Source organism: Protobothrops mucrosquamatus, unplaced genomic scaffold (assembly GCF_001527695.2).
Source record: "Protobothrops mucrosquamatus isolate PMUCROS unplaced genomic scaffold, P.Mucros_1.0 scaffold3, whole genome shotgun sequence".
Lineage (NCBI taxonomy): Eukaryota > Metazoa > Chordata > Lepidosauria > Squamata > Viperidae > Protobothrops > Protobothrops mucrosquamatus.
In genome coordinates this window covers 1806888-1833674 of record NW_015386390.1, presented here as the reverse complement: position 1 = coordinate 1833674, position 26787 = coordinate 1806888, and the positions used below count along the sequence as shown (strand labels likewise).

The window sequence follows — 26787 nt, the reverse complement described above, 5'->3', positions numbered from 1 at the left end:
AAAAAAAAAAAAAAAAAAAAAAAAAAAAAAAGGCTCATAAACCAAAAAGGAGATGACTCATTTCTTTCAGGACACAAATCACCAGCATGAGGGTTTTTGTGGGTTGATTGTCGATCAACATTTCAAGAGCTGATTATAAAGTCATTTTATGGATATGTAGAATGAAACCTACAGTACGGTATTTCCTTTTGCTTCGTTCCCCCACAATAAATTGGGCTTAGAGGTGGTATTGATTCCTGAGGCACATCCTATTCTCTTTCCTCATTGGCACCTAGACATCAATTTGGAACAGCAGTTTGACACCAGTCTCTGTTGAGGTCAAAATAGCAAGTGGTAGAGCTATTAAGCTCTTACCAAGAATTAAAGGTCCTATTTTACTTCTTAAAATCCCCACAAATTAAAAAAAAAAGTGTGCTTCAACATTATCTGATTATCTCGACCTGCTTCTCTGTAGGTCTCTTAGTCTTTGATTAAATTAGAACGAAGGAGAAATTTCCTGAACCATTAATCAGTGGAACTCCAGTTCAACCCTGGAGGTTTTCAAGGAGAGACTGGATAACCATTTGTCTGAAATGGTGTAGGGCAGGGGTAGGCAACCTTGGCTCTTTTATGACTCGTGGACTTCAACTCCCAGAATTCCTGAGCCAGCCATGCTGAGGGGAAAGGGAGAGGTTTCCAAGCTGAGCCATGCTGGCTCAGGAATTCTGGGAGTTGAAGTCCACGAGTCATAAAAGAGCCAAGGTTGCCTACCCCTGGTATAGGGTGTCCTGCTTGAGCAGGGGGTTGGACTAGAAGACCTCCAAGGTCCCTTCCATCTCTGTTAGTCTGTTATTCTTTTGCCTGCGAGGGAGCTGCCCACCCTTGATTATCCATGTCCCTTCTCTCTGACCCCTCCCCCCCTTGACTTTCTTAATTGTGTTGCACCATTTGATCAAGGAACCAAAAACCTCCAGTTACACAAGACGACAATTCTTTCAAGCAGGCTAGGTATAAGAGCAGTCTACAGCAGCTCTATGTAGAGCAGTGTTTCTCAACCTTGACAATTTTAAGGCATGTGGACTTCAACTCCCAGAATTCCACAGCCAGCATTGCTGGCTGTGGAATTCTGGGAGTTGAAGTCCACATGCCTTAAAATTGTCAAGGTTGAGAAACACTGATGTAGAGCAAAAGCCAGCCTTATTTCAGAAGAGCTTTCATGAGCACATGGCTGAAGAAAGAGCCAACAACTGCATATGATACCGATTGAAAAGAATATTTGTAGGGTTAGGGTTAAACTGTGGGAACTTCGATGCTCTCTGAGCTTGGTGGGTTTTTTGCAGACATTTCATTACCAAAGTAGGTAACATCATCAGTGTTAGCACTGAGGATGTTACCTAGTTTGGTATGATACATCTGCAAGAAAAAACAAGAAGCTCAGAAAGCACCACGGACCAACAATTACATATGAATCCCAACAATTAGTTTTTAAAGGTCACTAATTAATAACAGTACCAAGCCAGCAGAATATATTTATCACTGATGGGAGTCATCTGGCTGCTGGAATTTGAGAAAAGACAAAGAAAGGGACAATCTGAACTTTTAATCTTACAAAAGAAATGCCGGCCAGCTCAAACTATATTATTTTGCTAAGGACTAATTTGCATGGCAAAATAAATGTCTATAAAGGTAAGGTGGGCAACCTTTGGTGTCCAGGGCCCCTTCTTAATGTTTTCTGTGAGGTGGAACCTAGAATGGGTGTAGCAGTGATGGAGAATGTGGAGGTTGTGTCATGCAGGTAAACAGGTCGGGATACTCTTTTCCCAGTTTTCAGGTGGGGTGAGATGGGATATGGGATTAGATTTTATTCTTCTTTAATTGCGCAAAGTCTCATTTAGGGCTTAACACTAGTGGTTCTTGTGCTTCCCACCACAAGACGGAACCCGTGGAACAGCTTCCCTTCAAAAGTCGTGGGTGCTCCATCACTGGAGGCTTTTAAGAACAGACTGGGCAGACATTGGTCTGAAATGATATAGGGTCTCCTGCCCGAGCGGGGGGGGTTGGACTAGATGACCTCCAGGCCCCTTCCAACTGTGTTATTCTATGTTCTATGATGGGAATGCATCACACCAATTTTAATCAAGTTACTGCTGGATTTTGATGAGGCTTCTGCACTCTCGCCAGTTGTCCCATTATGTCTATTTTTACCTCATTCGTCTGCATATGAAACGTTGCAGCACTTTAGGAAATGTTATCTGACAGAAAAAAGGGAAATGTGCTTTGTTTCTGAAAAGGAGCACAGTTTTACCTCACGGATTTGAGTTTTGTCTTTAGTCCTGGAAACATAACACAGGACTCGGTCTTAAGTCACACCCATATGTTTCCCTTTTGCCTGCTTTAATTATCTAACCTCATTTAGCAGCTTTATCAAGCAAATAGAGCTTTTTTTTTTTTCACTTGTCCCATGTCTTAATCCTAGATTCCCAGTCCAGCAACTGTGGTGGACATAAAACGGTCCACTGTCTTACTGAGTTTTGCACGAAACAGCCGTTATCCTTTCCTGTACCTTTTCTTGTATATATCACAATGCTGTGGGTTAGGCCCTGTATTAAACTCTGACAACAGACGGTCCTTTCCAAAGAAAGCATAGAACAGGGGTTCTCAACCTTGGCAACTTTAAGACTTGTGGACTTCAACTCCCAGAATTCCTCAGCCAGCTTTGCTGGCTGAGGAATTCTGGGAGTTGAAGTCCACAAGTCTTAAAGTTGCCAAGGTTGAGAACCCCTGGCATAGAAGGATACCTGCTTCACATTCTTTTGACATTAGCATGACATTTCTGTCTAATTTTCTTTGGGTTTTATTCAGCATGATGATTCTAACTTGCTGCTTACCTTTGTCAGTGGAGAAAAATACACACGATAGTATAAGCTTCTAACACAGGGGTCTTCAAACTTGGCCCTTTTATGAGTTGTGGACTTCGACTCCCAGAATTCCTCAGCCAGCGTGCCTGGCTGAGGAATTCTGGGAGTCGAAGTCCACAAGTCATAAAAGGGCCAAGTTTGAAGACCCTTGTTCTAACACTTAGCATGAATATTTGCTCTTAAGAGCTGGCTGTTCTGGTAAATATTAGCTGCTTGCTGGTATATTTAGTCTCTCCGCTTATTTCCTTATTGCTGCTTGCATGGATGATAGGGGTCTTCTACCAATTATTGTAAATGATTTGAAAGTTTCTTAGTGCATTCCTGAGCAGTCTGGCTGTCTGAAACGTTTTGGCTTTTCACTTCCTTTTATTTTTATTTTTTATTTTTTCCATGATTGGTATCTCTCTGTTCAATTCAGGTTAGAATTGCCCCTACTGTTACTACCTGGAGTAACAAAAACCCCACTGCCCTTCCCAGCCTTCCTGCAGCTTCTCCCTCTGAGACACAGGTATAACATTCATTATTCCTCTTTGAGCAGAATCTGCTCTCCTCCCTGTAGACCTCATGCCACATTCCTGGCACTCTTTCCTCTTTTTTTTTTTAAACACACTGTTATAATTCTTGGCCATCTGGGAAGCGGTTTCAGATTTTCAGCTTATCCTGGGTTTCTCCATCTTTTGTCTCCCACAAAAGATATTGCTCTATTTTAAAGAGACTTGCTGAATGTCAGATAATCAATGAATTTGGAGATCAACTAATCACACACACACCCCGGGGTTTTAATTTGTGGCCCAGAAGATCTTGAATTGTCTCCTCATCCTTTCCTAACCCCCAGATTGCTTGAAATGCTCCCCCATTTATAAAATGGTCCCTGTTTATAAAAGTCTTGAAACAGATCCATTTCCCCTCCCTGGCCAACACAGTAATCAATTCAATATGCATTCAGTAATGTTGCTGCTTGAGACTATAAAGCTTCCTGGCGAATCAGATTTGAATGTTTTAGATTCAAAGTCCTTGTCGTAACACAATAGTAGATAGAAAAAATGGGCAAGCTGAGATCAGAACGTCTCGCTTCCACTGCAGGTCTTCTGCTGCTACCCATCAAGTCTAACTTCTCTGTTTTTTGCTCCCTTCTTGCATTTCTTCCCCAGAGGGAGAATCCCCCACCTCCTCCAGGGTTTATTATGCAAAAGGACATGAATCCCCACATGCCATCGCATCCACCTGCCCATCCTGATTACAATATGTACACAAGACCACCATGCCCACAACGTAAGTAGCTTGCCATCTTCTCCGAATCTCACATGCTGGATTTGTTAAAATGACTCTGCCTTGCCCAAGTGGCCCACCCTTTGTGGTTTCTGACTGAGCCGGATTTCAGCCCGGATCTCTCCTTCTGTCCTGTTTTGGATATTGTACTATGTTATTTGCAGCTCTAGTTGATTAATTTCCCCCAGGGCATCTTAGAGGCATTAAAGAAAATGAATATAGATTTTCCAGTCAGAGAGCTGCAGTTTAGTGAGAATTCATTTGATTTCCTTTTTTTTCTCTCCCCCCCCCAACCTAATCAATAACTAGTGTAACAATTCTTTACAGCCTAGCAATTTCTATTCTGGGCAAAGTATTTTGTGCTTTTAGGCTGACTAATAGTACATCCCAACTTTTAATGATCGCATTTTGAAGGAGAAAAAAACCGGCACTTGAATGATTAATATCTTTTCTAAACCGATACAAATCTGTAAAGCAAGTTCCGCCTTGTTCGTATGCGGATGTTTTAATTCTGTCCCAAAGCTTCATTTGGGTGGTTTTTAAACTCTCAAAACAGGAACCCTGTTCAGAAATCTACACAGGTAGCCCTCGACTCACGATCACAAGTGAGGCCAAATTTTCCTTTGCTAAGTGGGACCTTTCTGCCACGGGTGTTAAGCGAATCCCTGCAGTTGTTAACTGGATCATACGGGCATTGAGCGAATCAGGCTACCCCTGTAGACTTTGGATCATGTGACCACGGGGAAAGCTGCGACGGTTGTAGACAGTGGTGGGATTCAAATAGGTGAACAACCGGTTCTCTGTGTGGATGCCGCTTCTGGAAGTCCATTCTGGGCCTGGGCAATAAAAAATTAGCTACCGGTTCTACCGAAGTGGTGCGAACTGGCTGAATCCCACCACTGGTTATAAGTGTGAAAACTGATTATAAGTCACTTTTTCCAGTGCCTTTGTAACTTCAAACGGTCACTAGAAGAATGGGCGTTAAGTCGAGGACAACCTGTCATCTAAAAGAATTGCAGACAGTGGTCGGCGTGTTTTTCTTACTAACGTTGTCCTCTTTCTTCTCCAATGTAGCTTGTCAATCAACCCAGCCGTATTCTTTCCGACCGTCACTTTATCAGCCGCAGCAACCTCCTCTCGCTCCTCCTACTTCGGCCTCGTACCCTACCCCTAACCCCCCTTACATGCCCCCTAACCCTGCCAGTGCCATGCCTCCTCCCTTATACACCTCCCAGCCCCAGGCCTCTCCAACAAGCTTGAATCCGAGTTCTTCTCTTCCTCCTCCTTCCGCTCCCCCTCCTTCTGGTGGCTCCTTCCAGCATGGCCGGCCAGGAGCTCCAGCATCTTCTCTGCCGTACGCGTTGCCTCCCGGACCAACAGGTACGGAGACCTCGACCAGTGAGTTGGCTGCTCCCCAAAGAACTGGTCTGCTCTTAAAAAAGGGAACATGTGGGGATGTTCCCGTTGAGACAAGGGCACCTTTTATATTCTTCTTATTAACGTTGCATGGGTCTTGTCTTGTGACTGACGTGACATCTGGGTCACCAATTGCAGAGGGCTTGCCCTCTTCGCACGCCGCCTGGCATCCAACACTGCCTCGCATCCTGTTCAGAGCAGTTAAGATAATACATTTTTGGGGCCCTCTGAAGCTGGGGTGCAGTTGGCACTCCCCCTTTCCCTTTAGGACAAGGGTAGTCAACCTTGGCTCTTTTATGACTTGTGGACTTCAACTCCCAGAATTCCTGAGCCAGCTAAGCTGGCTCAGGAATTCTGGGAATTGAAGTCCACGAGTCATAAAAGAGCCAAGGTTGACTACCCCTGCTTTAGGGGATATTTAGGAAAAGCAGCTTCCATAACTTCAGTTAGTTAAAAGGCATTGTGCAGTTGCTCACCAAAAGGCAGCGTGTTTGTGCCTGTCAGAAGGAATTGGCAGCTCTGAATCAGCAGCTTGTAGGAGCAATAAGCTGTTTGGTTCAAGAGACTGGAAGAGAATCTGGCTCTTGGGTCTATTTTTGTTCTGTCCCAGGATTGTTTAGCTATTGTTTGCAATCTGTGGCTTACCAGCCACGAATCCTTGCTGTGACATTAGCATGCTGCTCTTTTATTTACTGACATGTTTATTCTCATCCTTCCTTCCAAAAGATTCAGAGCACTTACATAAATGTTTTTGGGTTTTTTTTTGCCAACCTCAAGAGGTGGACCAAACCATGGCATAGTAGCTGGTCCATGCATTGTGCCAAACCACAGTTTTATTTTAACCATCATCTGCTGTCAGCCGATATGATTGGTTTCACAACTATGTCAGTATAGATGTGTCAATCCAGCAGCCCACAACTGATCTCATAGAACAAGGGTCTCCAGACTTGGGCAACTTTAAAACTTGTGGACTTCAACTCCCAGAATTCCTCAGCCAGCGTGCCTGGCTGAGGAATTCTGGGAGTTGAAGTCCACAAGTCATAAAAGGGCCAAGTTTGAAGACCCCTGTCATAGAACAAGGGTCTCCAGACTTGGCAACTTTAAGACTTGTAGACTTCAACTCCCAGAATTCTTCAGCCAGCCATGCTGGCTGGGGAATTCTGGGAGTTAAAGTCCACAAATCTTAAAGTTGCAAGTGTGGAGACTCCTGCCATAGAATGCAACAAGCTTCACAACTGACTTGGACGGCAGGGCCCTTCATATCCTTTTCTAAGCACTTAACTTTTCTGTACCTCCAAGATGTTACCTCTGTATGGGTTCTTGGAGTGGGGTTCTTACTGCACCTTATTTTTATGCTTGTACCCAACACCCCTCCTTGTATAAAATATTTATGCAAAGCAGCTGGTTTTTTTTTAATTTGCAGAAAATATGCACTTTCTTGAAGCCATCTGGCTTCAGCCATTTTTTGGGGGGATGCTGTTGTTTTCTGCTGCATTTTTTGAGAGATAACACTGGAGGGCAAAGATTTGATACTGGGCAAGTAGGTGGGGGTGAGTTTTAAATATTATTTTGGGAGTACTCTTTTTTTCCCAATAGCTGTTTCAGGTATGAAAAATCTATTTGACAGCGTATCTTTTTACCCTCTCTCTCCCCTTTTCAGAAAGAAATTTACCAAAAACTAGCGAGAAACCAGTTAGGACAGGGGTATTTAAACTTGGCCCTTTTATGACGTGTGGACTTCAACTCCCAGAATTCCTCAGCCAGGTCCACAAGTCATAAAAGGGCCAAGTTTGAAGACCCCTGAGTTAGGGTTTAATAATTTGCCCCTCCCACTTTAGCCGCGTCATCTAATGCAGGAGTCCTCAACCTCAGTCCGCAGCCCAGTGCGGGCCTTAGCTCACTAGGAACCGGTCCGCAGAAGCTCGCAAAGTTCCGTTTGTAAAAGCGGTGTATCTACCCAAAACTATCCCCTCTTTTCCCCCCCTCCCGCCTCTGCCAATCCGCCAAGCTGGAAAGGCTGGGGACCACTGATCTGATGGATTCTATAGTGTTAAGTAATTTCAGAGTCATGATTGGCCCACCTCTCTGAAATCTGGCTTACTTTTTTTTTAAATGTCATAACTCCAACCAAGTGGACTATTTTTGGCCGGTGAGCCACTATGTTCAATCTATATTCACTGATAAGGGAGTGTTTGCCTTCCAGTTGCACCCAAATGCCAAGGCAGTTTAGAAGGCCGTTTAAACAATGCAGTTTCCCCCCCCCCCAGGGGCTGAACAGAACACGTGTGCATGACTGAAGCATCTGCTGCTCTAAGTTTGTTAAGCATGACAGAGACAAAGTGTGGCTTTTAAAAATGAGCTTTTTTTTAACCTTGCTTTTATTCCTTTTCCCCCCTTTGGTCTTGGGCACATTTTAATGCATAATAACAGATCTGTTCCTTTACTGATGTGATTTAATATTCCCTCATTTTTTTAAAGAAGAATAGGATAGGATAGAATAGAATAGAATAGAATAGAATAGAATAGAATAGAATAGAATAGAATAGAATAGCTGGAAGGGACCTTGGAGGTCGTCTAGTCCAGCCCCCTACTCAAGCAGGAGAACCTATACCATCTCAGACAGGTGAATGTCTAGTCTCTTCTTAAAAAATCTCCAGTGATGGAGCACCCACAATTTCTGGGGGTAAGCTGTTCCACTGATTGATTGTCCTCGCTGTCAGGAACATTTAGTTTCTCCTTAATGCCAGGTTGCTTCTCTCTTTGGTCAGTTTCCGACCATAGTTTCTCGTCCTTCCATCTGGTGCTCTGGTGAACAACCTCACCCCCTCTGCCTTGTGGCAGCCCCTCAGATACTGGAACACTGTTATCATGTTTCCCCTATTTCTTCTTTTCTTTAGACTAGCCAAAGCCAAGTCCCGCAGCCGTTCTTCGTATGTTTTAGTCTCCAGGCCTTTGATCATCTTAGCTGCTCTTCTCTGAACTTTTTCCAAACTCTCAACGTCTTTTTTGTGATATGGTGACCAAAAACCTTTAGATGAAGCAATTAGGAGACATCAAAGAAGGCCTAATCCCATCTATTAGTCTCCCAACCTACCACATAGCATCTACTGCTTTCAGCTGGACATTTGCTATGCCCCTTGTTGACCTGGATGGATTGATCTTTAGAAGTCTTCAGAGCCCAATGTCTACTGCTAGCATTACAGAATTGGAGGGATGCTCATTGTGTCGCCTTATTGTCCTTCCTCAGGACCATGCAGATCAGATTGGTATTGAACGATAGGGCAGGTGTTGTTTTCTCATTGTGAATCCAGCAAGGGTGAAGGATGGCAAGTGGGCTGTGGTCCCACTGATGCCATTTTATTTTTACATTGCTGCCCTTGTATCTTCCAACCCAATTAGATGGGAACCATGAATTGAGGTGTGTAGACAAACTTCTTCAGAACTTCCAGAGTGTGGGATTTCAGGACTAGTTGTTCCTTGTCCAGAGCAAGTTGTTCTTTCTTTTCCAAGAAATTTCTCAATGAGAGCATTAGCAGCAAGGACATTATCTGAAAGATACCTCCACAAAGTTTTCCAAGATGACATAGCTCTGCTGCATCTCTTGAATGTAGGGGGAAAAGGGAGGCATGGTTATCAGCAAAATGACCCTCAAAGTTATTCAGGAATATCTTCCTTTCCTTTCTGACGTTCAACCTTATTACATTCATCTAACTATATAATTTTGTCCAACTTGGTTTCTTTCAGGAACCGATTGGTCTTGAACCAGTATAATCTAATTTCGTTCAGTTGTTAGGGCACCAGGCTGGAAAGTGAGAAGCTGAGTTCTAATCCTGCATTAGGCATGAAAGCCAGTTGGGTAAATCTTGAGCCAGTCACTCTGTCTCAGCCCAACTCACCTCACAAGGTTATTGATGTGGAGAAACTAGGAAGAAGAAGGTGTTTTGGATATGTCTGCCGCCTTGAGTTATTTGTAAAAATAATAAAGGGGGACACAAATAAAATAAAAATGATCCCTCAGCCAGTGTGTCAAAGGGCACATCGGGAGGAGCGTGAATTTTACTATCAGTAGTAAAGCTGCAGGTTTTTCGGCAGACTAAAAGGATTTCAGAAGCCACGCCGTCCTGCAGGGAGAAAATCTACATCAGCGTTCTTTCAAAATTCAATCAGGTCCGTGCTCATTTTAGCATACACTCCTTCCCCTTCCCATTTCAGTAATAAGAAATAGAAGTCACCAATATAGTGCAAACGGAGTTATGCATATCACAACAAACTACAGTATAATTTTGTTATATATTTTTTATTGAGCTACGGTACAATTAATGGATTCACACTAAGTCTGAGTTATAAACCAAGCTTTCTAATCTCCAGTGGCCGAGTTTGCACAATATGTTAAACCACAAATAAGGAATCCTCGGTATGGCTTAGAGCAGGGGTAGGCAACCTTGGCTCTTTTATGACTCGTGGACTTCAACTCCCAGAATTCCTGAGCCAGCTATGCTGGCTCAGGAATTCTGGGAGTTGAAGTCCACGAGTCATAAAAGAGCCAAGGTTGCCTACCCCTGGCTTAGACCATTATATATATTCATTGCATATTTGATGAAATTCCGGGGCTGAATGTGGAGAACGGTACGAATGTTGCTTTCATGGGGTTTACTGCATCTGCAAGTACAAAGCCTTAAAAAAAAAGAAAAAAATGGAATACTCGTTCATAATATATAGTTTAAAATATCTCCTAAGTTGTTTTGTATTTTACCCGCAGACTATCATTCTTTACAAGATCCAGCCAGTTTCCTGCAAGGTGAATTATCTTGTAAAATACATGAAACTCAGCAAAAGTTTCTAACAAGTTTGAATCTAGCATTGCATGCGATCGTGTGATTTCAGATTCGGAGTGAATTAAATTGAGTAAATTTCAATGAAATTTAGCATCTAATAACATTTTTTAAATAAAAATGATAATAAAATAAAAGTAACTAATCTGGGTTTTCCAATCAAAGTTCTGTTCTTAAACAGTTTTATCGAAATTCTTAATAATCTTTCTACAAAATGTTTAATGTCCAGTGAATACTATAATGAGTAAAGCAGCTTTTGTACCCGCAAGAAAATTCAGCTATCTGTTATGAGCAGGGTGAACCAAAGAGACAGAAATGCAGTCTTTAGACTAGTACTCCTAGCTTGGAAAATATGTATGGTATTTATAAAAAAAAAATAGAGATTGTGCTGTCCAAGATGGAATTATTTGTGTAATTTACGCAAATGAAAGAGTTTCACAGAAATTATCTAATACGCGCAGTCCTTGACCTACAACCCCAGTTAGGACAAGAATTTCTGTTGCTAATCAAGGCGATTGTTAAATGAGTCATGTCCGGGCTTCCGGTTTTTGCATCTGCAGTGCGTGGCCGCGCAGGAGCAGACCTCTGCTCCCCATGGCTAGTTTCTTCCTGCTTGAGGGACCTTAGATGGGTCCAAAGTTGCCCCGGAGAGGTGACTGAAGGAGGGGTGCCCCATCGATCACGAAACGATGGCAATCGCTTCGTTTGATCCGGGGAAAGCCCTCTGAACCTGACAGGAGAAAGGCTAGTGTGAGATCAGCGTCTAGCTCAAGCTGCTTGCAGCTAAAGTCCCAGAGCATGAACTTAAACTTTTTTTTTTTTTTAAAGAAATTTTATTTATTTTTCAATCATAAAAAACATCATAAATGTACACAATAACAATAATCCCCCACCCACCCCCCGGACTCCCCAAACCTAATCCCAGGATAATATTCATATGAAACAAATACTAATATCTCTAGCTCTACAAAGTATCTTAATCTACAAGAAAAAATAGTAGAAATAAACCAACTTGCGAAGTTAAAAACCTAACCTGTATTCTACCACTTTATGTTTCTTTTGAATATAAACAATCCATCTTCCCCATATTGATAAAAATTGTTCATTCGAATGATTCTTCAAATAAGCCGAGCATGAACTTAAACTTATCGGTGAACAGCGTGCTTGGACTTGATGAGAGTATTGATCTTCTTTCTTCTATCTGCTATTTAAATCCTTGAAAAGATCCCCAAAGCAAGAAAACCTCCAGAAGTGAAGGGAGGGGATTATATCCCCATTCCCTTACAGGTGGAAGCGGCGAATTAACATAAAAGGTTGAAAGAGATATACTAAAATTTGATTTAAAATATTTCAGTCTGGACAAATCTAGGAAAATGAGTCATGTCCAATGTTACGCCCTTTTTTGTCACAGTTAAGTGAAGCGCTGCAGGTGTTAAGGGGAATGACATGGTCCTTAAGCACAACTGGCTTCTCCCATTGACTTTGCTTGTTCGAAGCCAACTGGGAAGGTCGCACCTGGCGATCACGTGACCCCGGGATGCTGGCAGCCGTCCTACTAAATGCATGCCAGCTGCCAAGCTTGCGGCTTTGGATCACATGACCATGGGGATGCTGCAAAGGTCGTAAGTCACCTTTTTTTCAGTGCCGTTGTAACTTCAAACAGTCACTAAACGAAGGCTTGTAAATCGAGGACTATATGTAGTTTCTCAAGTGGACCCCTAAAATAAGGAATCCCAAAAAATCCATGACAATTTTCATCTAGGACAAACTCATTCCACCACTTGTAGATAATAGCAATAATAGCCAGGCCGGATTAGCACTTAGCAATAGCACTTAGACTTATATACCGCTTCACAGTGCTTTACAGCCCTCTCTAAGCGGTTTCCAGAGTCAGCATCTTGACCCCCAACAATCTGGGTCCTCATTTTACCGACCTCGAAAGGATGGAAGGCTGAGTCAACCCTGAGTCAGTGAGCAACAAAGATGATTAGGGCGCTGGAGGCTAAAACATATAAAGAACGGTCGCTGGAATTGGATATGTCTAATTTAATGAAAAGAAGGACTAGGGATGACATGATAGCAGTGTTCCAGTATCTCAGGGGTTGCCATAAAGAAGAGAGAGTCAAGCTATTCTCCAAAGCGCCGGAAGGCAGGACAAGAAGCAACGGATGGAAACGAATCAAGGAGAGAAGCAACCTAGAACTAAGGAGAAACTTCCTGACAGTGAGAACAATTAACCAGTGGAACAACCTGCCTCCAGAAGCAGTGAATGCTCCAACACTGGAAGTTTTTAAGAAGAGACTGGACAGCCATTTGTCTGAAATGGTATAGGGTTTCCTGCCTGAGCAGGGGGTTGGACTCGATGACCTCCAAGGTCCCTTCCAACTTTTTTTTTTTTTATTATTATTATTATTATTATTATTATTATTATTATTATTATTATTATTATTATTATTATTATTATTATTATTATTTTTACCGATCTCAGAAGGATGGAAGGATGAGTCAACTTTGAGCCAGTGAGACTCGAACTGCCAAAATGCTGGCAGCCAGCAGAAATAGTCTGCAGTCTAACCACTGCCCTATCAGCGCTCAAATGACCTCATTTGCCTCGTAAGATATTCAAAATTGTCATAGAGAAAGGGCTGACCACATACATGTCCTGTCTTTGGGATGGCAAGACAGGGTTTTTGGAACCAGGCAGTCGTGTTACAGAACAGACCTTAGTAGCCAGCACTCAGATTTCAGGGGGAGAAGAGAAGCAGGAAGCAAACTGAAGTGGCTTTTCAGCAAAAGATTCTAAGAAGAAAAATAAGCTTCGCCCCTCATTATGTTGTGAAAAACATAAATCGGGGAGTTTAAGAGATGCAAAAGCCAGGAATAATATATTCAGAGTCCCATGGATATATCTGCTGGAGGGGAAAAATTCAATTTCACCTACTCCATTGGGCGCACTACAAATTGAGATTCTGTTATGTTTTTGGCTGGTTGGTAAAAGAGGAATGTAGAACACCGAATCTTTGGTCATCTTAAATCCAGCAGGTGGCCCATCTCTGCATTTTGACCAAATATTAGTCATGTTCTCTTAGTATTTTTTCCATATCCACCTCGTTCTTAAAAGCAACAGAGGCAAAACTGGGATTCTTGTAAAGCAGAATTGATACTTCTTGATGCTGAGTAGACCTAGGAGACCTAGATGTTACCTGAATTGACGGCATATGTTGCTAGATTTACAGTTCAAAGGCCAGCAGTAATTATTTTCATTTCTGTGCATTTCTCATATTTACTTTACAGATTTATAGGCTGTCCAATTCTGGTTAGCTTTAAAAAATACAATCAGATAACCTCGTGGTAAAAAAAAACCCATAGAAGTCCTTGTTTTTTTTAAAAAAAACAGCACTGTTGTGCAATAAATGTGTTCTTTGTTTTTATATGAACAATCCTTGCAATGAATGAAGGACAGAACATTGAGTTCTAGGTACCATTTAAACTATTTTAGAATGGAATTCTGGGAATAAGAGGAAATTCCAGTGGGAATATGTGCTTCTACAGTTTTGCAATTCAGAGAAGCTCTGTTTTCAGCTGGACTTTCTCAGAAGCAATTCCTAATGGACTGTGATTTAAATGAGCTCAGAATTATACCATCCCAAGTCCTGAATAAAGCTAGATTTATATGCAGCGGATTATCTACCCATTTTTTTAGGATTGTACATTGACTCTCAGCCTGATCTCTTGTGCAAGCCACTTTCCCTTGCAGTATATACAAAGGGACCCATTTCATTTGAGCTCACATTTTTTTCTCCTCTTACAAGTTGATCTGCATGTGCACATCCTAATGTGACGTGGGTTGTCCTGTTTCTCACCAGTCCCTTTCCTGTGGACTTTGTGAGAGTATTTTCCACCCTAGTTTCTTTTTAGGTTTAGATGTGTACATTTTCCTTCAGGATCCTTGTTTAGAGCTGAAAAAGCCGTCCCACAGTGTTTCCATTAAGCATCGGAACATTAGAATAGTTAGCTTAGAAGCCAATTAATACTTGGCTTAAAAGCTTGAAGCACATGTAGAAGGTAGCCTGGGCTACCATCTTGTCGAGCTTCCAAAAAGTATTGGGCTAATACACGGAGATCAACAGCTATTAATCTTGATGGCAAGTGTGACTGCCTTTGAAGACCATCTGCTGGGAGGTTGGTGGCTTCCTTGTGCAGTTGGTTGACCACCATGAGAATAGACTGTTGGACCAGATGGGCATGGATCTAATCTGGCAGAGCCCTGCTTATGGTCTAACCTTGGAGATTCTGCCCCAGCCTATTTCAGTTCCATTTAGTAAGCTGCTGACCTGCAATGAAGAAAAGCCCCAAGGGCTGTTATTTATTTACTTGTTAAAAGAGTTATATTCCACCTTTCCCGCCAGAGCCAAGGTGGTGTATATAGCACTCTCCTTTTTATTTTAGCCTGCAAAAGACCAAAATTGAGCTGACTCAAAGTCACTCCTGTGATCCATCGTGAAATTTGGTTTTGCCCAAAGCCCTCTGTTTGGAATTTGAAACAGCTGCTCCACCATATTAGAAGTATTTCAGGAATTTATTAAATGTATAGGCCGCCCGTAGTCGCTTTTCAGAGTGAGATGGGGGGCATATAAATTTAACAGAAGTTGGAACCAGCTGTCTGAAGCTTGAAATGTTTCAAGAACCCCTAATTAAGAGGTTTAAATACTTTCTTCCTAACCCTTCACCTTAACCATGATACCAACCAGGTTTCTGAGATTAAAACTGTTTACTGATGTGGAAAGTCAATCCACTTGAGGCCCAGGACTTCTTAAGAAGTGTTAGTATGCAGAATCCTTCTTCTTTTGCAGAAGTATGCAAAATCCTTCTTCTTTTGTATGCAGAATCCTTCTTTTGTTACCAGTTAAGATGATTAGCAACTTGAGTAGCTATATTTGCTGATAGTTCAATGTGCACAGAAACTGTACATTATAAATGGGCAGACACTGATTTTCTGATCTTTCTGCTTTAATCTGAACTTTTTCCTGTTATGTTGTGTTGCTATGGATTTATGGCTTGGAGTATTAGCGCAGTGAAAGAAGGATAGCCTTTTCAAGGTGAGGAGAGAGGAGAAATTTCCATGATGAGACAGGGCAGATATAAAATTATTTTGCTTTTTCCCAGTATCTGTTAAACCATAGAACAGATTCAAACTAGGTATTAAGAAAAATTTACTATATTACAGGTCCAGTTCATTGTAATTAATAATGATTGTACCCATTGCATAACTAGTCAAATCTTAGAAGATCTAGGATACAGATTCCCCTCTAGAGTTGAAACATTTATTGTATGGAATACACAGAGCCATAGAAGCGAATAGTGATGTTTATCCAAACAGCTGGCTCTTAATTCAGTATTCAAGTTGAGTTGCTCCAATATGCATTCTAGATGTGCCAGGATTGCAGATGCTAAAGTTGGCTTGCTTGCTAAAAATTATGAGATTTGTATTCTGATACATCTGAAGGGGCACCAGATTAGAAAAGGCTGTTCCAAAGACTTGTCCTCTATTCTCATCTGTCAAAACAAATCTCAATTCACTTAACTGGAAAATAAGAAACGAATAGCAATAAATGATCACAATGATGTGATAGTATATGCATTTAGAGCAATTATATCAGTCTGCTGATTTATAAGCCAGTACCAGCTTGATGTAGAGGCAACAGGAACAGAAACATTTTATGTTACTATTAAGATATATCATATTTTAGAAATCAGCTAAGCAGAAATTCCAAATCTCTACCTCAAGATGTTTCCAAACTACGGGTAGTCCTTGACTTATGACCACAATTGAGCCCAAAATTTCTGTTGCTAAGTGAGACATTTGTTGAGTGAATTTTGCCTCATTTTAAGATCTTCCTTGCCACACTTGTTAAGCGAAACACTGCAGTTGTTAAGTTAGTAACATGGTTGTTAACTGAATCTGGCTTCCCCATTGACTTTGCTTGTCAGAAGGTTGCAAACGGGGATCACATGACCCCGGGGACGCTGCAACCGTCTGTGAGCCGGTTGCCAAGCAACTGAATTTTGATCACATGACTATGGGGGTGCTGCAGCGGTTGTAAGTGTGAAAAATGGGCATAAGTCTTTTTTTTTTAGTGCGGTCGTAATTTTTGGACAGTCACTAAATGAACTGTTGTAAGTTGAGAACTACCTGTACATGTGGACAAGAGGAGAGGAGAAGTTATAGGAGGCAAAATATACATAGTTGCAGAGCAGTGTAATAGAGTTTGGTTTACGTTGAAGGTTAGGAGGAAGGAGTTAAGCTCCAGGCTTCTTAGATTCATTAAATACGTCAATGTTTTCAAATAGGAAAGGTTCATCTTCCTGTGACATTTCTAGATTTGATGAATTGGTGAACTTTGTCTAGACCAGAGGTAGGCAACCTTGGCTCTTTTAGGACTCGTGGACTTCAACTCCCAGAATTCCTGAGCCAACATGGCTCAGCTTGGAAACTCTCCCTTTCCCCTCAGCATGGCTGGCTCGGGAATTCTGGGAGTTGAAGTCCACGAGTCATAAAAGAGCCAAGGTTGCCTACCCCTGGTCTAGAATATGGCAGGTCTTTCTTTTTGCCACTCAGATTTTCCAGATTTGCCTCTGACTGTTTGTTCTTCTTGCAGGTCCTCAAAATGGCTGGAATGATCCTCCTGCTCTAAGCAGAGCTGCGAAGAAGAAAAAGGTTAGCTACACAAGTATGAACCGACAAACCCCGGTCTGGCTTACAAATAATGCTTGACCAAGATTTAACCCTGCAGGCAGGATGGTGCTTTCTTCAAACATGACATCTACAAGCTTCCTCTTATTCTCCTTCTATGTCCTCCCTTGGGAAAATAATACACCAGAATTTATTTTTGGTTTAACAGAGTCACGGAAATTGTATTTCTTCTGTCTGGCCCAAAACATAATATTTGTTCGGAACAGCATGCAGATTGGACCATTCATGGGTTTTCTCTGTTTTCCTAACTGATAAAAAGAGTTGTTTTGGAAAGCGTTAAATCAGTGTTTCTCAACCTTGACAATTTTAAGGCATGTGGACTTCAACTCCCAGAATTCCATATACTGCGTTAATAAATGCAGAGACACACAGACCTGCAAAAAAAAAAAAAAAAAAAAAAAAAAAAAAAAAAAAAAAAAAAAAAAAAAAAAAAAAAAAAAAAAAAAAAAAAAAAAAAAAAAAAAAAAAAAAAAAGCACCACAGAAATGATGAACATGTCATTGTTCCCCTTAAACAGCGGAAATATACAACTTACTGTTGCAGGGATCCTGAAAACATTATTACAGAATTGTGGTTTTGAATATGACAGAAATAGAAAATTAATAAAAAAATATATGTGATGGAGAGTAATAGTAATCACATTTAATCTTAACTGAATGTAAATTAAATGGGATTGCCCTGTTCTCATCCACAATTTTTTAAACCCTACAGCCTTGAATGCCACTCAGAGGACAGCTGTGTCCCTTGGCTCAGAAAACATTGCCCACCCTTAATTTTCAGACATCATTTGTAAAAGAATTGCAAGGTGATAAAATTTGAGTCCTCCAAGATTGAGGGGAAGAAAGATAGGATTTTTATTAAGTTGACAAGGATGTATAAAGATCCAGATTTTTATGGGTGCGATTTTATGATATGCAACAAAACTTTTTTTTAATGGCAGTTTTGATTGGAAACAGTTGGCTCTCTTTCTACTTAATTGTCTTACATGTTTAAAAGGCCTTTTGCTAAGCTCTTAATAATAGTTAATTTTCATGGATACTTTTAAACCAGTCAGTTGATACCACCTGCTAAGATTATTTTACTCAGGGTATTAATGATGACGTATTTCCCATCATTGCTTCAACTGACACAGTTCCATCATCTTTTTCTTTTTGCAATGTTTGACTCGTTCATTTATTTATTTATAAATTTTATTTGCCTCTCACATCCAACAACTCTGGGTGGCTTACAACCTAAAAACACTGAAAAAACAGCTAAAAACACCTAAAAAAACATCATCCATTATAAAAACCCAGCAGATTAAAAAACACTAACAGATAAAATGAAGGAAAAAAGATGGCAAAGATGGGAGCTGGACACATGGGAGAGAGGTGGTGTCGATTTTTAATTGGTCAACTATCAGCCAGCCATTTTAATTAGTCAACCATTCGTTCGTTCTTTGTTTTCCTCATAGGTGCCTGATACCTTCTTGCCTCCTGTTCCCATCATGGCCCCCATCATGACTCCTTTGTCAGACCAACAAGCGCAGCTGCAGCAGCAGCAGCCTCCCACATCAGCCCCACCTCCGCCTCAGGTTCCCTTCCAGCCTTCCCATCTGCCTCCGGGCCAGCCAGGCTTACAGAACCCCTTCCAGAATGTTCCGCCAGGGGTCCAGACAATCATGACTCCCGTATCGGCGTCTAGCATGGAAGGAGCACCTGGAGCACCAACAGGGAACACCATGCAGGTAAGGTTGTCTCGATAGGCCAGCGATTGTGCTTGGAGGTCACCAAAATCTTACTTGCCTAATAGGTGTGGGCGCAGCCTTTCCACTAGAAGAGTCTTCCTTGGAACATTGCAAAGAACTCCAGAGGCTGAAGGCACCATAGATGGGGCATGTCTGTGGAGATTCTCCGTCATCCAGGTCATGATTGTCCCAAAGGTGCTTTTCAAAAATGCTTTCCGGTTGTATTTTTGAAAAGCACCTTTGGGACATACATGGGGAGGGGTCTGCTAGGGAGGAATTCTGAAATAGTGTCTGCAGGAAGATTTTCAGGAAATTCCACTGGTGAAGGAGCCCGGGGTGGAAATTTGAAGTTTTTCTGTGAAAAGAACTATGATATGAATTTTGTTTATGACTGAACTTTGACTATGGTATGAACTTATAGAAAAGAATATTTATTGGATTGAACTATGGCAGTGGTGGCGAACCTATGGCACGGGTGCCAGAGGCGGCACTCAGAGCCCTCTCTGTGGGCATGCGCGCCGTCGCCCCAGTCCTAGACCTTCAGCTGGGTTTTATAAAACCTTTTCGCTTTAGGCCTCCGCCGCCATGTGCAAAAAAAAAAAAAAAGTTCAATCAGTCAATTTCAACTTCTCACGGGGAAAAAAAGATCTTGCAAAGTTGGAATTGATTGATTGAACTTTTTAGTCCCACCCAGTCTGCCGTTATCACCGCAGCCACGCCCACCCAATTGGCCACACCCACCCGGCACTCTACGATGCACAAGTGGGTTTTGGGTTGCAGTTTGGGCACTCAGTCTCTAAAAGGTTCGCCATCACTGAACTATGGAGTTCGTGGTGCTCTCTGAGCTTTTGGTTGTTTTCTTGCAGACATTTCATCACCAATTTAGATAACTTTTATCAGTGCTAGTAGGGAGTGGGGTTTGTTCTCATTTTATATTCTAATGGCTTGCCCTGGCAGGAATCGCCAAAGAAGCTAACCATAAACAACAGCCCAATCAAAGATCCCAAACCAAGCCCACTCCCACCAACACTGACCAAGGCTGGGGACACTCAAACTCCCAAAAAAACCTATTCAGTTATTTCTTTCTCTCCCCAGCACATGCAATCCCTGCCCACGGAGAAGATAACAAAAAAGCCCATTCCTGAAGAACACCTCATCCTAAAGACCACTTTTGAAGCTTTGATCCAGAGATGTCTCTCTTCAGCTACAGATCCAGTATGTCTTTCACAGGAGACGCCAGCTCTGTTATTTTTTTTTTAAAAAAATGGATTTTGCACGGCATAATCGTACATTCATAACTTGTGGCATCCATCATTAGGTGACAAGTCACACCAGACCTGATTTATTACCCCTGGCTCTGCTCTCGCCATGCTTCATATAATCAGGTTATCAGGGAAATTGCAGAATTGCAGCTACTGGGTGATTTATGCTGTGGGTCATAGAGGGAGCCTCTCCTTTTGAGAAGCTCTGATGAAATTTAGTGCTTGCCAGCAGCACCCATGGGAAGCAAACTTAAAGCTATGCAAAGCATCCATTTACAGTTATGTCTAAAATGGGAAATAGATGACTCCCACAGTCCTGTTAGCTCCTGACTTACTCAGAGCTTACTTATTATTTTTTTTTTTTGCACAGAAAAACATTTAACTATTTTTTCCAACTCCGTTTGTGATAAGCTATAGCAGCGGTTCTCAACCTATGGGTCGCGACCCCATTTGGGGTCGATCGACCATTTCACGGGGGTCGCCAAGCAAGGCTGTCCGCCATTTTTTTCCCCTTTTCCGGCGGGTGCCTTACCTTCCTTGGGCTGGGCCAGCTGGTGGTCGGCCTGCTCCGTCTCTGCCGCTTGCCAGCTACGCCTCGGCCGGCGCAGGGGGCGGAACCACGCATGCGCGGCGCTCCCAGGCAGGGAAAGTCCTCGACTTACGACCGGTTGGGTAGTCCTCAACTTACGACCGGTTTAGTCCTCGACTTACGACCGGTTTAGTCCTCGACTTACGACCGGTTGGGGGTTGTGGCATTAAAAAGGTTGAGAACCACTGAGCTATAGCCACCTGTCATCCCCAGCCAAGATGGGAAGTGTTAGGAAATTATAGAAGAAGTAGTAGAATAAATATTAGAAAAGGTTGACATGCATAACAGATTTGAGCATTACACTATCCTGAGACCTACAAGGAAATACCAAGAGCTCTAGAAAAATTAGTGGGTTCAATTCAGTTTGGCAGGTCCATAGAGCCATTGGAAGTTAGTTAGATAGAAGAGAAGACAGAGGAATTACTTGTTGACATGTCACATACCACCTGTCAGTTCTTCTCTGGAGAGGATCCAGAACTGAGTATTCTTTTCTTCCCACTACTAGGATGCAAATCCAGAACTTGGATTCGGCCTGCATTAAGAAGCTTATTTTTCTTGATCCTAAGCCAGTTGTCCTTTGTAGCTTCTATGGTTAAAGTAAAATGGTTAAAGTAAAAATTCTAACTGTATTCCTTTCTCCGTGGATATACACCTTGAAAACAGATAAATGCAACTGTGGTCTTCTGTCAGTGCAATAAGACAGTATTTTCAGTAATTTTCTGTTCTGCTTTCTCCCATAGCAAACCAAGAGGAAATTAGATGATGCCAACAAACGCCTCGAATTTCTGTATGATAAGCTTAGAGATCAGACGGTAAGCTTTATATATTGCCATGCCTATCTCTTACATCCAGTGAATGAATTGCATTTTGTTAGCTAGAGCCCAGTGTTCCAAGTACGTCAAGATCCTTCTGAAGTGTTGGTTATTCCCTCCAGCTGGGTGTTGTCTGCCAATTGGATGAGTTCCCCTTCTATCCCCTCATCTAAATCGTTTTATAAATTGTTGAAGAGTATTGGGCCTAAGGTAGAACCTTTGGGGTACCCCACTGCTTATTTCCCTCCATGTAGATGTAGTTCCTTTGAGGCTTGCAGGTTGAGTGTGGTTGGTCGGCCAGGTACAAATCCATCTGGTGGTGATGCTGTCTATCCTACATTTTTGTAGTTAACCAAGAAGTAAGTTGTGGTCAGGGCTAGGTCTAATTTACCTCTTGAGGATTCCAAATCAATACAAGAACTAGGTGAACCTTGAAGAAGTTCAAGGTTGAAGACCTTGAAGAACTATATGAACCTGTTCAGTTGGCCACCTCCTCTTACACTTTCAATTCACCACGATCTAGCAGTGGAACCACAAAAGGTAGTTTGACTGTAGGCTCTGCCATTCAGTACTTTGCTGTCTTCGATAAAAACAGGTTATGGTTGAGTGTATGTGATACAGGGGAAATATTTTGCAAGGTTTGAAGTGAGAGACATGGGTACTTGTGCAAGATGGCTGCAGTGAAATAGTTTATGCATTCACAAAGTGACTTCCAAGGTCGGTTTAGTTGATATGGACTTCTCATCTAAACAATCGCTTGTTTAGGAATCTGTATGTGGTAGGACATACAGAGATCTCTTTTGAACCCCTAGTTTTGTTTCCCAATTGTTTCCCCAAACCAACAATGGTTGAGGATGCTCTAAGAGAGTAAGAGATGAAGGGCTTGCCCAAAAATTAAGATTAGGATAGGACAGTAGCCATAAGTGTAGTTTCAGCCCCAAAGCCCATCTTTGCCCTTATAACCTAGAAGGCAAATTCTCTGTACATTTCGGTTGGCAAATTGAAAAAAACCTCGGAGGAAGTAGCTTAGTAAGCCACACATAGGTAGTCCTCAACTTACAACCATTCATTTAATGATTATTGGAAGTTTAAAGGGCACTGAAAAAAGTGACTTATGACCATTTTTCACGCTTAATGCTCATTACAGCATCCTCATGGTCACCAGATCAAAATTAGAACACTTGGCAACTGGTTCATATTTATGATGGTTGCAGTGTCCTGGGGTCATGTGATCACATTTTGCAACCTTCAAAGTCATTGGGGGAAGCCAAATTCACTTAACAACCCTGTTACTAACTTAACAACTGCAGTAATGCGCTAATTAAACCACTGTGGCATGAAAGGCCATAAAATGGGGCAAACCCTACTTAACAACGGTCGTGCTTAGCAGTGGAAATTTTGGGCTCAATTGTGATCATAAATCGAAGATTATCTGTACTGTTAGGGGGAAGAGGATGCAGTTGACTTGGCGTGTGCATCTATCCTTACCTATCAGCAGCTGCTTTTGGTTAAGCAAATTCAACTACTATCCAAGCCATCACAAAAGCTACAGATGTTCTCTAACACAGTGGTTCTCAACCTGTGGGTCGGGACCCCATTTGGGGTCGATCGACCATTTCACGGGGGTCGCCAAGCAAGGCTGTCCGCCATTTTTTTTGTCCGCCATTTTCTTCGTCCGCCATTTTTTTCCCCTTTTCCGGCGGGTGCCTTACCTCCCTTGGGCTGGGCCAGCTGGTGGTCGGCCTGCTCCGTCTCTGCCGCTTGCCAGCTACGCCTCGGCCGGTGCAGGGGGCGGAACCACACATGCGTGGCGCTCCCGGGCAGGGAAAGTCCTCGACTTACGACCGATTGGGTAGTCCTCGACGTATGACCGGTTTAGTCCTCGACTTATGACCGGTTTAGTCCTCAACTTACGACCGGTTTAGTCCTCGACTTACGACTGGTTGGGGTCGCGGCATTAAAAAGGTTGAGAACCACTGCTCTAACACATCAATTTGGAAAGTCCTTGACGCCCAAACAGGCCCAGGTTGGGAAAAACAATCATTGTGTTAAAGACGGTTCTCATGTTTATTTTCCCTTCTTCTCCAGCTCTCTCCAATGATAATCAACGGCTTGCACAACATTGCCAGGAGCATTGAAACCCGGAACTACACCGAGGGGCTGAACATCCACACTCACATCGTCAGCACAAGTAACTTCAGCGAAACGTCAGCTTTCATGCCCGTGCTGAAAGTAGTCCTCACTCAAGCCAACAAGCTTGGAGTCTAAAGTAGGCTTCGGTCGAAGTCATAGAGCTGTGGAAGGCTGCATGACGTGTTTCCATATTCTGTCCCTTTAGAGCATGATGCGGTAGAGAGCAAGTCACGGCAGTGTCCCTGCCAGAGGAGCTCCATTTTAGAAGGGCTCGTGAGCTCTGGTGCTTATTCTTTCTCTTCTCTTTTTTTATTATTTCTACCTACAGATATTGTATTTAATTATGCCACCCCTTCCATATCGTCCATTTTAAATGCATGGTATCTGCTGCTTTGAAAGTGGCTTTTAAATACTGTAAAGAGAGAGAGTGTGAGGCAGCCATCGTCGAAAGAAATTCCTTCCACAAGTCTCATTATCAACCAATTAAAAGTTCCAGATTCTATTTTACATGTGTGCTGACTTATTCTTTTTAAGCATCCATTGTTGTTTCGATTATAATCAGCTGAAATTTTAATTCATGTAATGGTTTTTTGGGGCCACGTGACTGCTTATTTAGATATCAGGCTAGAAAGCAGAAGATCGTGAGTTCTAGTCCTGCCTTAGCCATGAAAGCTGGTTGGGTGATTTTGGGCCACTCACTAGAGGACTGAGAGTTCTAGTCCTGCCTTAGCCATGAAAGCTGGTTGGGTGACTTTGGGCCAATCACTAGGGGACTGAGAGTTCTAGTCCTGCCTTAGCCATGAAAGCTGGTTGGGTGACTTTGGGCCAATCACTAGGGGACTGAGAGTTCTAGTCCTGCCTTAGCCATGAATGCCAGCTGGGTGACCTTGGGCCAATCACCAGTAGACTGAGTTCTAGTCCTGCCTTAGCCATGAATGCCAACTCAACTCATAACGTTGTGGGGAAAATAGGAGGAAGAAGGAGTGTTGGATATGTTTTCTGCCTTGAGTTCTTTGTAAACATAACAAAGATGGGATACAAACAAATAAAATAAAAATAAATAAAAAGTACTTTCTCAAAATTAAACTTCAACCTTATTTCAGTTCAGGTTCAGTACCTCAGACTTCGTGTCAAAATTACACAAAGGCTGTTTTAAACGGATTATTGTATTGATGATATCAGTGATAGAATCGTGCTGTTGGATTCATCATTTCTTCTGATATTTTATGTTTGGACACGTTGGATCTTCATGAGATGTTGGCCAATTAAGCAATCCCTTCATGTTTGAGAGGACAATAAGCGATATTCAGATTAAATACTAGGGAGTTGGCCTATTTTTCATGATTCTGTGCAGCGTTACAAAAATGTATACTGTATATTGATTAATTTACAGTCCAAGATCAAACTCTCAAACATTAAAATATATACGGTAGTTCAGGGGAGGAAATCAGATAAATAAATTACATAAAAGCCAAAGACTATTTCAGGGAAGCATCAGGTGATTCGTGTAAGCTAAACCTAGAGAGAAACGTTGCTACTGCCTTTGATATATTTAGTAATTGATTACATAAAACGGTAATCCCTTCATCGTGAGGGAAATTATACTTTGTAATAATTGGGTTTATAAGCCTTAGTCACCATTGTGTATAAGGCAGACATTTTAATAAATCATGAAGTATAGATTCAATCTGTGTCTGAACACATACAAATTGCCAGCATCTTAGCAACACAGTCTGCACAGATCCCAAAGAGATGCAGTCTAATTCTAATTGTGTTACAACCCTACAAGTAGAGTGAGGGATGCAATGCAGGATCATAAAAATGTGCCCTCATATAGAAATCCAGAGGTATCCATGGTACACCATTTTGGAAAAATTGTGCATGCTTCTTTATATGTCAAAGAGGTTTTGTCTATTTAAATTCCATGGCTTTCCAGATAGTTTCAAATCTTGACTTACTACTGCAATCCAAAGAATGAAAATCCTCCTCATATTGTCATCTTATTCCTAGATGGATTTAAACCTAAAAGCTTCCACTGCTTTTAAAAAAAAAACCTTATTTTTCCCCCAGCTATATTTGGTAGTTGAAGCTTAGCTTCAAGGAGTTTATTTAGATTTCAAGAAACCACACATTTTTTGAATGGTTGATTAGAACAATACTTCCAATAGAGAATGCACAGCACAGAGCTGAACTGTTGGGATAATGAAATAGTTGCAAGAAAATCACCAAGTTATCAAAACATCAAAAACCTAACAATGGCAGCAATGAGCTAGTCAGAAGCCTTGGGAATTGTATTTGGGCCCTATTCTATTCTTAGAAAATCTGTAAAGATGCATCTCTTCCACTAGGCTTTTCAGGTGTTCAGTAAAGTAGATACAAAAATAACATTTGGAAAAGGTTTTTTTTGCTTTATTTAACCAGTATTAGTCATCTGAGTACTCATTTAAAGAGAAAAGTGGATTAAAATTGATTTTTTTGAAGAAGAAAAAAAAGGGACAAGTCATTAAAAATTCTTTTAACGCAGCAGCCTCAGCAAGAAGCAGTGCAGAAAATAGCTGTTCCTACTGTAAAAATGGGAATTGAATGGGACCCAGATTGTGCATCTTCTATTCTAGAAAATCTGATCAGTTGGAGGTTAGGAAAAGTGGTCCTAAATAAATCTTTGGCCTTCTGTTGTTAGCATGGTTTAAAGAGAGTTGCAACTGTATGAATACTATAGACAAGGAAAAGTAAAAACTGGGCTATAAGATGATCCCTGATCTGGAAAAGATAGATTATAGCTCTGAGCTAGTTTTGGTGATTATCAGTGGCCCTTGGATTCGGAAGTAAACATAGGCCATGCAATCTAAAGACCACTGTGTAGTCTACACAATGCCCTTGGAAAAAAACTGCAGAATTGTGCAGGAGTCCTTAAATATTAGCACAGTGTCTCTGAACAAGAAAGACAAAATCCAGGGAGGAAAGATTTTGAATCTCTTTAAATGAGTACTCAGATGACTAATACTGGTTAAATAAAGCAAAAAACCTTTTCCAAAAGTTATTTTTGTATCTACTTTACTGAACACCTGAAAAGCCTAGTGGAAGAGATGCATCTTTA

General features: G+C 41.7%; 1 protein-coding gene across 1 annotated transcript in view; it reads left to right on the top strand.

Moving 5' to 3' along the window:
* SEC31A (SEC31 homolog A, COPII coat complex component) overlaps positions 1 to 24194 on the top strand; it is a 63129-nt gene extending 38935 nt beyond the window's left edge. The window contains exons 21-28 of the mRNA XM_015832371.1: positions 4049 to 4169; positions 5241 to 5546; positions 10342 to 10380; positions 17074 to 17132; positions 18622 to 18894; positions 19990 to 20109; positions 21486 to 21557; positions 23646 to 24194. Of these exons, the coding sequence (XP_015687857.1) occupies positions 4049 to 4169; positions 5241 to 5546; positions 10342 to 10380; positions 17074 to 17132; positions 18622 to 18894; positions 19990 to 20109; positions 21486 to 21557; positions 23646 to 23825 (1170 nt within the window). The 3' untranslated portion in view covers positions 23826 to 24194. The remainder of the gene's footprint in view (positions 1 to 4048; positions 4170 to 5240; positions 5547 to 10341; positions 10381 to 17073; positions 17133 to 18621; positions 18895 to 19989; positions 20110 to 21485; positions 21558 to 23645) is intronic.
* Positions 24195 to 26787: the final 2593 nt, after the last annotated feature.